This window comes from Ascaphus truei, chromosome 5, assembly GCF_040206685.1.
Source record: "Ascaphus truei isolate aAscTru1 chromosome 5, aAscTru1.hap1, whole genome shotgun sequence".
In the NCBI taxonomy this organism is placed as follows: Eukaryota; Metazoa; Chordata; class Amphibia; order Anura; family Ascaphidae; genus Ascaphus; species Ascaphus truei.
This window is the reverse complement of record NC_134487.1, coordinates 39338577-39351487: the sequence shown is the minus strand read 5'-3', so window position 1 is coordinate 39351487 and position 12911 is coordinate 39338577. Positions and strand designations below refer to the sequence as shown.

Here is a 12911-nt window from a genome sequence, read left to right as displayed (position 1 = left end):
CACCCACTCACCCACCCAGTCAGTCACCCACCCACCCAGTCAGTCACCCACTCTCCCACCCAGTCAGTCACCCACTCTCCCACCCAGTCAGTCTCCCACTCTCCCACCCAGTCAGTCTCCCACTCTCCCACCCAGTCAGTCTCCCACTCTCCCACCCAGTCAGTCTCCCACCCAGTCAGTCTCCCACTCTCCCACCCACCCACCGACCCAAAGCCACCCACCCACCGACCCAAAGTCACCCACCCACCGACCCAAAGTCACCCACCCACCGACCCAAAGTCACCCACCCACCGACCCAAAGTCACCCACCCACCGACCAAAAGTCACCCACCCACCGACCCAAAGTCAAACCGACCCAAAGTCACCCACCCAGTCACCGACCCACCCACACACTCAGTCAACTCAGTCACCCACCTAGCTGTCAAGGGGGGGGGGGGAAGCCTAACCCTGTCGTACGCCCCCCCCCCTCCCCCAAAAAATTACATCCCGGGCAACGCCGGGTCTTTCAGCTAGTACATTATATACAAGACATTGCGTGCACAGTTAAAGAAAATATAGATTTTGGGCGTATGAAACAGTTACAGACCAGATTAAAATGTGAGACAGTCTTAGATTTGAAAGAACTTAAACTGGTGCTGGATGTGAGAGTCTCTGGTAGGTTGTTCCAGTTTTGGGGTGCACGGTAGGAGAAGGAGGAACATCCGGATACTTTGTTGAGCCTTGGGACCATGAACAGTCTTTTGGAGTCTGATCTCAGGTGATAGGTGCTGCATGTGGTAGGGGTGAGGAGCTTGTTCAGATAGCTGGGTAGCTTGCCCATGAAGAATTTAAAGGCAAGACAGGAAAGGTGAACTTTGCACCTAGACTCTAGTGATGACCAATCTAGTTCTTTGAGCATATCGCAGTGATGTGTGTTGTAGTTGCATTGGAGAACAAAATGACAAATTGAATTGTAGAGGGTGTCAAGTTTGCTAAGGTGGGTTTGAGGTGCCGAGCCATATACTATGTCTCCACTGTCAATAATTGGCATTAGCATCTGCTGTGCGATACGCTTTCTGACGCTTTCTGTATCAATGTGCATCCCGAATGTTAAGTGGGAGTCAAACCATAAGCCCAGGTATTTAAAACTAGTGACAGGGGTTAGGGTGGTGTTAGCTTTGGTTCTGATCAGGAGCTCAGTCACTGGAAGCTTTAAAAATTTAGTCTTGGTCCCAAATACCATTGTTACAGTCTTGTCAGTGTTTAAAACCAGTTTGTTTTGGGAAATCCAGTTTTCGAGTCTCAAAAAGTCAGACTGAAGTATGTGTTGAAGGTCAGAGAGGCTATGGCTGTGTGCATATAGGATTTTGTCGTCTGCATACATGTGTATTGAGGCTTCCTTACAAGCTGTGGGAAGATCATTGATGAACACTGAGAAGAGTAGGGGCCCCAGAACAGAGCCTTGCGGGACACCACAGGTGATATCCAGGGGGTTGGAGTTAGAGCCTGAGATGGACACATGTTGGGATCTTCCTGATAGGTAGGACTGAAACCAGTTTAAAGCATACTTCCCTATTCCAGAGCTCTGGAGTTTGTTAAGCAGGATAGCATGATCAACCGTGTCAAAAGAACGTTCATCTCTGACCTTTTTTCAAATAACTGGCTCCTAGAAGTGTATCTGCTTCAAAATGTTGCTAAGGTCCCAGTGCGCGGGACGCGATGCCTGGCGCCGCTCGTTCCCGACAGCAGCACGACCTGGTGGACTCCGGGCAGCGCGTGGCGGGGGTGCGGCCATGATGTCACGCGGCTGGTCGCCCTCATTGGCTGAACCGTCGCAGTGACGTGGCCAGCACTCAGTCTTTGCAAAATGAGGTCGCACATTGTGCCGGGGCGCGCAGGGAGCTACTGGGGCCGGCCCCATAGAGGGCCGTATCTTGTGTGCGCCGCGCACACCGTCGTGGCCACTGGGGACCTAGCCTAAAGCCACATGTACAGTTAAAACCTAGAAGACCAAGCTAGCTTTCTGAATGACATTCACATATAGAAAACTCTAGACCCCTGATCTTTACTACCCTTTGTAGATGCAAAAAGTAGATAACCAAGAGCTAGCCTAACTATAAACATTGTATATTAAAGCAGCAGTCTGCTATAAGCGTTTTAAATATGACGTGTCCGGCAGGATAGAATGAAGCTCTTCCTAGGCCCTAGTGCAGTCCATATAACATCAGAAGACAGAGATGAGGAAAATTGATTTTTAACGAAATTAAGATACCGTTATTACTCTGGTATTTAAGGGGTGTTAAATGACTGCCCAACAGGAAGCCGCAACTGATGTTGCAGCTTCTTATTTTTGGCAGCCATTTTGACAGCTTTAAACCTGGAAACTTCACCGGTAAGTATCTCAGAAATTGGGGTGCCCTGCTGCTTCTAATAGGGCGGTTCGGCACTGGCAGACCTCGGTCATTGTGAAGAAAAATAAGTGTGGGGGGGGGGGGGAATAAAAAAAATAGGTCTTGCTGCTTTAAAAAAAAGTTTGATGTCTGTGAATTCACTGTATAACCCTGTTCATTTAATGTAACTTTAATGTCATTATTTTTTATAACTCTGTGCCCAGGACATACTTGAAAACGAGAAGTAACTCTCAATGTATTACTTCCTGGTAAAACATTTTTTTTTTTTTTTTTTTTTAAATAAAGAGCAGACCTTCTCAAGGGGGCAAGATGTTATGATTACTGCTTTTAAATGTAGAATCCTTGACCTCAATTAATTTCTTAGCTTTGAAGTGGCGTATGTTCCACAGTACATATACTTTTATTACTATAACACCAACTATAACTTTATTTCATATAGCGTTTTTCTCCCACTGGGACTTCTCGATTACAGTGTAGTGCGCGGTATGCAGCACGTAGGCATTTTTACGGACACCGTCCCTGCCCAGATGAGTTAACAATCTATGATTTTTGGTGCCTGGGGCACAAGGAGATAGTGACTTGCCTAAGGTCACAAGTTGCTGACAACAGGAATGGAATCCGGTTTCCCCAGATACAAACTCTGTCCTTGTTTACAGTCGGTGTCTTTAGTCACTGAGCCACTCATCCCTACAATACATTTACAACATTATAATAGGAGGTAAATACATGAAAAACAAAAATTGCAACAGGTAAATTACAACATAAGGCTAAAAGACTGCCCATAAAAGGTTACAATGTAAGTGGTATGTTGAGTGTTTTACAGACATATTAGGAGTAAAAGTGCATTGGTAGAAGTGCAGTCAGGGGAGATCAAGTACACCTGTAGTTTGTAGCAGAGGTGTAGAACAGGGGGGGCGCAAACTTTTTTCCCTGCGCCCCCCTGCTGGCAGGCCCCTCACCTACGCACCCCCACGTTGGCTCCGGCGTCGTGGCGTCACGTTGCCCCCGCACTCAGTTTTGCGCCACCCAGTTTGCGCACCGCTGGTGTAGAAGATGCAGTGAGTTGCTTCTTTTAAGAGGTGGATTTTCAGCTGTGTTTTTAATGTGGGAAATTAAAGTGCTTGATGAAAATATTTGGTGGAAGAGCGTTTCATAGGTAGGGAGAGATTGGTGAAAAAAGTTTACGACACGAGCGGGCTGTAGAGTAAAAAGGTGCAAAGATGAGACAGCCTTGGGTTGAGCATAAGAGATAAGTAAGAGGTGTAACGAGCAATATACAGTATGGAAGTGCTGAGCCTTAAAAGAAAAATAATTTTTTGTAGCTACTTTATATATGGAATTTAATAGGCCAGCACAGAGTTTAGGAGGCCAGAGGCAGGAGATCTGTGCAGCAGCATTTTGAATGGGCTCTAAAAAAGAAAAAGGTGTTGTGAGGCAAAGAGGCCAGGTAACAGAATATTGGTTACAGACACTGAAGGAACGGTGAGAGGTAGGAGAAACCAGGAGAGGGTTGGGCCACAGATGCCAAGACGAATGTGTATGCGAAGAGTTGTCAACCGTATCAAAAGCTGAGGCACGAGGTAAAGAAAAATCCAAATGGAGTAGTTTCCTTGCGATGTGGCAATATGGAAGTCATTCGCTGCCTTGGCGAGTGCGATTTCTGCAGTGTGCTGTGTGGTAACCTGATTGTGAGGGTGAAGTACTGTAAGTTATAGAAGCTCAGAAAGTGAACTTTATCACCTTTGCTGACAGAAGATTAGGCTAGTTGCTGGTCCCTGAGGCCGAGGCCCCGCTACGCACGGCCGCCTTGCTTGCCGGCGGCGCATGCAAGTCACTGCACTGCGGTCTGCAGCTGACTTTTTTCAGCGTGGGGGCGTGGCCAAGATCAGTCGGGGGTGCGGCCATGACAGGGGGTAATGTCTCTCTCCGGGCTGTGGTCCCGCGGATGTCACAGCCTCCTCCTCCCCCCCACGGACTCTGCAGCTCCCCACAAACCATAGCCGGGGAGAGACAGGGAGCGGATCTGTGCCCCGTCACCCCCTCTCCCATCAGCAAACACGGGGAGAGGGGAGTGCAGGATATGGGGAGCGTATGGTGCCTTTTTATATGGCTAAGTCTGTTTCAACCCAGCACTGAAAGGATTAGTGCATTGATCCCTATGCCTGGCTTGTCCCTGCCCAGCCCTGCAAGGTAGGGGTTAACGCTCTCCCCAGACATGCTTCCCTGGGCTTCTTGATGTTGTTCACAGGGAGCCTCAGATGGCTTCAAATAACTTGACCACTGTAGGACAGCCTCTTCCTGAGCCGCCTCCCTCACTCCCGTAGCTCGACTCCTCCCCTCCTCATTTGCTGACTGCTGCATCACGTGACGCGTCAGAGCTGCAAATCACCAGGAGCTTGCAGCTCCGGCAGGCTGACGCGTCACAGCACCAGTCAGCCCTGTCAGAAGGAGGCAGCGGGGACCAGAACACTTGAGGTAAGGGGCTGGTGGCCTGCGTGCGCCGCCGACCGCAGCGGGGCCTCAGCCTAAAGCAGCAAAGGGGTTAGTAGGATAATATTGACTGCCCATAAGTCAAGTCTTGTGTTTATTATCCTAATAGGCCAGTCAGTTAAACACCAAGCCTCAACTTCATAAGTTACGTAGTTGTTTTCTGAGGCCTTTAAAAAAAAAATTTAAGTGTAAACTTTTGATGGACCAAAGCTTCTTTCAGAGAAAAACATATTTTAACAAGCAAGAAAATATGTTGACGGTTCTACAAAAATATAGATATTATTTTTTTTGATTTTTTTTGCCATTCTATCTTGTTTTATTTTATTACTATATAAATCCTACATAAAGCTCCATAAATATTACCCAGGTGCTCCAGACTAATACTAAATGGTGCAGCTTCATGCTGGCCTTCAGTACAAATGGTAACAAGTAGTATCCATGCAAGCTGTTTTCTATTGCTGGTGTTTAGGTTGGGCAGTAGAAGACATTGGCTGTTCATACTAGAAAACACCAACACTTGTTTCATTGCTTAAAGCTGCAGTTCAGGCTTTTTAAAAAAAAAAAAAAATTATAGTTTTTTTTTTTTTACTTCAATAGTTTCATGTGGGCAATCTCTACTTACCTAAAGAACTGCATAGCTGCCAGTCAATTCGTTCTCAGTATATTGATAGATAAAGTTTGGCGATATCTTTAAATATGGGGAATGTATTTCCTCTGTTTCTGTCACTCAGTGGAAGCTCATGAATATTCATGAGCACTCCTGCACTGACATGTGCAAGAGGGAGGGCAGGGCTCACAAAGGGGTGTGCCAGGGCTTGTGACAGGACATGAAGGGGCAGTGCCTTAGTAAATGGTTGTTAAAATAGAATACAAGAAAATTGGTCTTTCAAAGTTTTTTTTATTTTTAAAAACAGGACATGCAAAAAGTATTTTTTTCTTACTACAGAACTGATTTATTAAAAAAAAAAAAAAAACACACATGCAGGATATTGCCTGAACTGCAGCTTTAAGGCGAAAGATGCACTAATATATAGCACTAATGTATACGGTACTATGTATACACTGCATGGTTTTATTTTTGCTGGTGGTAGAGGGTTCCTCCAAGAATCGGCAAATGGAACCTTTCTACAAATTGCCATTTTGGGGTTATAGTTTGTAATCCAGCAACATTTTATTAAGTTTTAAATTAGATGTGGTGTTATTCCAACACGTGGGTAATGCATTATATACAAACCTAGAATATATTTCTTTCTCAAATGCTGCTCTTGTCTGTGTACTGTAGACCAAACAAATTGTCAGGAAAGGAATGTCCTTTAATACAAACAGTTTATTTTGTGCTGGCTGTTAGATTGTGAAGAGCATGTTCTTTTTATTCCAAGAAATTACGATTTGTGTTCCTTTTTATTATCTTCAATTTTTATGCCCAATATTGGAAGTTATTTATCACCCAGCATACGTATTGCATCTTCATAAAGGCCTATCTGAAACGTATACTTTTGAAAATGTCTCAATTTCTTGTAATAGAAACGAATGCAGGCGTCTTGTACTAATAACCATTATGCAGACTCCTCTAGAATCCAAGGGGTTATATATAAAAAAAAAATCATACTGCTATACTAGATTAAATGTTGTTGGTTTTGGAAATTAATTTACATTTTATTGTTTTCTAATCAGATTGTAGAAGGAATGAAGAATCATAAGTGGAGCATTGAAAACATAGCTTTTGGATCTGGAGGAGCTTTGCTGCAAAAGTTGACCAGAGATCTCTTGAACTGTTCATTTAAATGCAGCTACGTGGTGACCAATGGCCTGGGGGTATGCGTACAAAAATATTACTTTTGCTGTTGTCATGAACTGTTCTTTACTGAAAGAGGAGTATTCTAACAAGAGGTCACCCTCTGAAGTGGAAGGGTGGCAGGCTAAGGGGAAAGGTGAGGATGTACTTCACAGGAAGGGTGGTATATTTGTGGAATAGCCTCCCAACAGGCGAGATAGGGGCCAATTACATTAAGGAAATTCAAACATGCTTGGGATAGACATAAAGCTATGCTAAAGATGGGGGGGGGGGCGCAGACACGGTGGGCCAAGTGGTTCTTATCTGCCGTGAAATTCTGTTTATTTGCTACTGTGATGATAGAATCCATGTTATGGGCATGAGCTGTTGTCTGTGTTAGTTGTCTGCTGCACTAGGTTTATTCTGGCTTTTTACTGTAAATTAATATTCTAGTCCAGCTCATGAATGAGTCAATTCAAGTAGTGAGCAGCCTGTTTGACTAGATATTCAGGAATTTGAATGGAAATTTTAATTATTCAGATGAGGGCCCAATTTAAATAACGGACATTCACTGTAGTAAGTTTTGTCTTTTTTTTTTTTTTTAAATATAAATTGTCTTTTTTTTTTTTTTTAAATATAAATTGAATATCTATGAAATATTCAGAATGAATCAATGTCTGCGCAAAAGGATGCAGCTTTGAACATTTTTATTTTTTTTTTGTCTATTACCTTAGGTAAATGTCTTTAAGGATCCAGTGGCTGATCCAAATAAAAGGTCAAAGAAAGGACGCTTGTCTTTGCACAGGACACCTGAAAGCGATTATGTGACTCTTGAAGAAGGGAAGGGGGATCTGGAGGAATATGGACCAGTAAGTATTTGTATGTTAAACGTAGGTCTGATGGGTCTTTGTTAAGGAAAAATATTAAAATATGTAAATTTGTATTTATGTACTAGGTAATCTCCCAAATTAAACTGTTTAGCCCACTTCTGTTTTTCCGTACATTCTGTTCTAATACCGCAGTGTCTTGTTTTTTGCAGGATATCCTCCGCACAGTCTTTAAGAATGGAAAGATGTATGCATGTTACTCATTTGACGATGTGAGAAGCAACGCTGGCCTAAAGAACAGAGAGCTGGATGAAGAGATTCAATAAAAATTTTATTGTGTGCGCATCTTGATCATGTATATGTAAATCACAGATTGTTTCATTGTGCAAAGCTGCATGTGCATTTCTTGTTTGCCTTTTTGTGTTAATTTCTGGACATACTGACAGTTTGTCAATGCTTCTATCCAAATTACAACATGTGATGTTGGTATTCTGGGTTCTTGAAGACATGCACATATTCAGTTTGGTATTGAAGAATTCACAAAAGACAAGTGTGCTCGCATTTCCCTTGAGTAAGCCAGTAAGCCTTCCTTAGACATGTTTCAATTTTTTTTTTTTTTTTTTTTTTACACAAATATGTAAAATATATTTAATGTTTTAATAAGTGGCTCCTTGTCTTTGCTTGCACACTTTTATATTTTTTTCATACAAAGATATTTGCAAGAAACTACTTGAAAAAAAAAACATATCATTCTTGTCCATTGGTCATCAAATAGTCATGCCGCAGTGTGAATTTAAAGTAAATAAAGTACATTCATACTATGTGGCATACTAACACATTACTTTATTTGATATGTTTTGGATATCATCTAAAAAGCAGAGTAGTTGCAACGCTTACCATCTTATGACTGCAAAATTGGTGTGGAAATGTCCTTTTTCATTTTAAACTGGACTTTTTTGTAACCAAGAGCTACTAAGCATTGCTTCTGGTGTAATATAGAGCACTCTGTATTTTACACACAGATATAGCAGATGTTATTACACCTGTTAACGCTGGCACGTTTAACGGTAGTGCTATGAGAATCAATAGGTAAGGAGAACATATTGTTCACCACTTTATTTGGTGCGTTAACAGGGGTAATGTCCGCTACATCTGTATACTGCATTATATTTTTAACCGTTGAGAGCAAATTTTCATAAATGCTCCCGCTGGGCATAATCTAGTGTACTATAGGTAGCTTCAGAGCGATGTATTATAACAGGATTCAGACAGCCGAATGGATTCCAGTTCCAGAAGTACTGAGGCTTATTATTGGCAATACATTCGTCATGTATATTCACCCTGTTACCTGTGGTTTAGTTGTATGTAAACAGCAGGATATTGTGTGGATAGCAGTCTTGCTACCCCATACTTTTTTGTTTTACCTTTGCTGCACTGTACACTTCAAAATGTTGTGCGACTGATTTTTAATAGAAAGCCGTACGTTTCCCACTGGTTGCTATGATTTCTATTTTACAATGATGTGAAGCATCTGTGTATTTTAAACTTTGGGTTTTTTTTTTTCATATATAAGTGACTTTTTAAAAGTCAGTAACTGGATTGGATAGTATACTTTATTTTTTTACTTTTTTTGTATTTTTCATTATGCCTCTTCCAATTGGAATTTAGACCTATAGATGGGGTATCTGTCTATCTTAATAGCTATCTCTTGAGGGTGCTATAAATCCTTGGGAATACAGGGAAGATGTGAGCATATTAACTGACTCACAGTAGACACATGTTGGGTGGATAGCACTGTAAATGCTCAGTGAAGATGCTTTGACCCCTTGATATGAATCGCAGCATTGGCGAAAAGCCTCAAAATAACTATGCACGATCACTTTGTACTACTAGTTTGTGGTAGACTATTAGAAGTCTATTCTGTGGCACATATAAGTGTTTGATATTTTGGGTTCATATTACTGTCCCAGCAAAGAACTTGCCGGTATGCTGTATCCACATCAAGGGCAAAGCAAAGCATCTCACTGTGCACTAGATATGTCTGAAGGATATTCTTCCGAGAACCTAGAGAAAGATGAAATAAAACAAACTTGGTTTATATGGCTATACGTTATGGCTTCCTGTGCTTTATCCTATTGTGTGTTTAGGATGTGATCATTTTTGTTTTTAAACCAGCTTTGATATTAATTTTCTATTGAAATAATATATTCTATTTTCGTTATGTGCCACTTGATTTTACACCCAGCTTGCCTTTTTAGGCCTTTCACGGGCATCTGGTCATAAGATTTATTTTTTATAAAGGATAATGAAAAGCCCAGTTACAAAATAATCATAAGATTTAGTGCACCTTCTTACCATTCACTTAACTGGTGCCATAAAGTGCTCTGAGACAGGGGGGCTCCACAGTCCAGTCCTCACCCCCTCCCAACAGGTCAGTTTTTAAAGATCTCCCTGCTTCAGCACAGTTGGCTCAATCAGTGACTTGATTGAGCCACCTGTGCTGAAGCTGAGGTATCCTGAAGACCTGACCTGTTGGGGGGTCTTGAGGACGGGAGTTGAGTCCCCCTGCTCTAAGGTTTAGCACAATTCAGTCATTTGTTGGCCTTCAGTTTGCAGCACGGGGAAAGAGCTTCAATTCACCAATATTGTTCAGCGCTACATACATTTTCCTTGTGGCATGGCTAACGGTTGATAACTGCCTGAAAAAACTCCTTTCTCCCTACATGTGCTGAGCGATTTAGTACTTCAGCAGGTAATCTTTTAATATGCTGAAAGTTGTTTTCAGTCTTCTATTCAATTAAGCCCCTTTAACTGCAGGCGAGCTCAGTGACCTTTTTGTTTTTCTCCGCTGAGTGTAGTAGGATTTAGCTTGGAATTCAAACTCATTTTATCATTCTAGAACAAAGTATTTGTCTACCTATAAATCAATCCACATAACACAAGAAAATATATATTTAATTCCTTAACGTGTACATTTGGGTATTTTGTTATGGCTTGAACTGCCATTCTGTAAAAAGAAAGATTGTGAACTATAAAAAAAAATTCCCTTTCTGATATTTTTATATGTGAAACACCATGAAATTGTGATAGAAATGCACTGTTTTCCCTTTTGTGTAACATAACTTACATTGATGACTTGTTTAGATAGCACTGTGGGCACCCACTGAAGGATGTTTCTCTGTACATATTGTATTTTAAACGGCATTCCTATATTGCGGTTTCCTTTAGAACAAATCGTGCATTCATCTCTTGGTGCTAGCAAGTTCAACATTTCTTACCACGATCTGTTGTATTGCAGTGTCCATACAATTAACGTTTTTGCCTTTCAAAATGTAAACGGTGACGCATTTCACTGCTTTCTATCACTCGGGTGATTATCAGTGACCTGATATTGAAATTTCACCACACTGTTTAAAACCGCACAGTGTTTAATCTCTTCCATATAGAAGCAGGCCTTCATGTTTGTTTGCAGAAATCATTGGATTCCTCTATTTTGATTAAATACACTTTTCATAATTTATATCAAAGTATTTCTACTAAAATTTGTAGTGGAAGACTTGTATGTGTGTCAAAACGTAAAATAAATTATTTGTGATCTGTATGTAGATGGCTTTTATATATTATTTTTTTTTTCCTGTTATGCACTGTTAAAACGTTTGATGCAAATACTTATTGTAAAGATTTGTCTTTGAAGATCTGATGAAGAATGGAAAAGATCGGTTGTGCTCAGTTACTTCTCTTCAGAATAAGTTTCCAGGTTTACATTCCTGACTCAATATGTGGAATGTGATGTTTCAATACCTGTCCTTTTTTTGTCAAATTTACTTTTAATGTAATCTTTACAATAAACCTGTATTAAATATGGAAACAATAAAACCGTACCTTCAAATTATAGTCTTTACCCCGTTGAGTTATTTTTTTTTAAATAGACTGTTTTACATTTGTTTATGGTTGTAAAGATACCGAAAAAACAATTGGTGCGGACTAAAGATTTTGTAATGTTCTGATCTCAACAAAGTATTCAATTTTCTTATCTATAGGTACTTACAATATGCTCCTCTTTATATCATGTGAGAATTTGCAAAATTGGGATCAGGTACGTTCAAGATGAAGAGGCAGATTGCTCTGAAGTCGTTTCCAAGGAAGAAACTTGGCACCACCAGTTTTAATTTGTTGTTGATAAACATTTCAATGCCATGATGCCGTTGTCGGTTTGTACCGCATTGTACTGTAGGATTGTATATCCTGCTGCTATTTGCTTTGTTGTATTCAAGAAAAGCATTGTTTTGAGATTGTGGCGAAAGGGGTTATTACAGCATTAGGTGACTTGTTAATGCCTAAAATTGTTTGCTCTTTATATTTATGGTAATCTATAGTATGGTTAGATGTAATATTGCAGTTCTGTAACTAACACAAACAATATTAACATGATTGCCATTTAATAATAAGCTAGAGGTAGATCTGGCATAATTATGTTTGGCATTAGTTACTGCTACAATGCTGCCCCTTAATTACCTGGTACTCCAGCTTGTTTCTGTGCAAGAGATACAAGGGTAAACATATACCCACAATGTGGTGTGATTAATAAACATACACACCACCAACCCTGTTTGAGATACGAGTGCACCCAATAAAAGGATATTTTCCCTCCCCTCCTGTTTTTCTGTAGCTAGTGACAAGGTGACAGCTCTTGACAAATAGTTTGTTCGGTATTACCAAAAAAAAGTTAAAATTCCATTTCATCCCGTCTATTACCCATTACAACAGTTTTGAAATCGGATTGCAACCCAATTTTGCAATCAGATTCAACAGATATTACGGAAGCATTGGCATATTTTGGAAGATTTCTTCCCAGACAATCCACGCTTGGTTTTAACCAGAGCAAAAAAATCTCAAGGACAATCTAGCACACAGTGCCCATAAAAAAGCAGGAACTTATCTCGGATGGAATTTGGCTACCAGGTAAACCTAATGGATTTTTAAAGTGCGATAAATGCAAAACTTGCAAATTTTGAGGCAGAGAAGAGATTCATTAATTTCATGTTACTGGGAAAATATCCAAAATCAGAAGTTTTATAAACTACAAGAGCCCCTTTGTGGTTTATGTTCTCGCCTGTCCCTGCGGTTATCAGTATGTTTGTTTGGCTGTACCATTAGTAACATTAGTTTGGGTCTAGAAACTCGTAATGTATCTTTCCATTTAAAAAAAATACCATAATTCAAGGCCCTCCGGCTTCATGTATATGGGGATAGAACAAGTACCTGCTCACTGGAGGAGCGGTAATAGGACCCTAGCTCTGTCTTAGAGTATCCTTTTGGATCCACCGTCTAAGTACCTTGCAGCCTAAGGGATTAAATGTTGATTTTGACGTTAATGCCTTTGGTTTAAAACCTTTTTTTCTGACATTCATTCCCTATTTATTCTTCCAT

At 40.8% G+C, this 12911-nt stretch overlaps 1 protein-coding gene across 3 annotated transcripts in view; it reads left to right on the top strand.

Annotated features, from left to right (window-relative positions):
* Nucleotides 1-11375, top strand: part of NAMPT (nicotinamide phosphoribosyltransferase) — a 44784-nt gene extending 33409 nt beyond the window's left edge. For all 3 annotated transcript variants that reach the window (XM_075599697.1, XM_075599698.1, XM_075599699.1), the window contains exons 9-11: nt 6555-6695; nt 7389-7523; nt 7694-11375. In XM_075599697.1, coding sequence (XP_075455812.1) covers nt 6555-6695; nt 7389-7523; nt 7694-7807 — 390 coding nt within the window. In that variant the 3' untranslated portion in view covers nt 7808-11375. The remainder of the gene's footprint in view (nt 1-6554; nt 6696-7388; nt 7524-7693) is intronic.
* Nucleotides 11376-12911: the final 1536 nt, after the last annotated feature.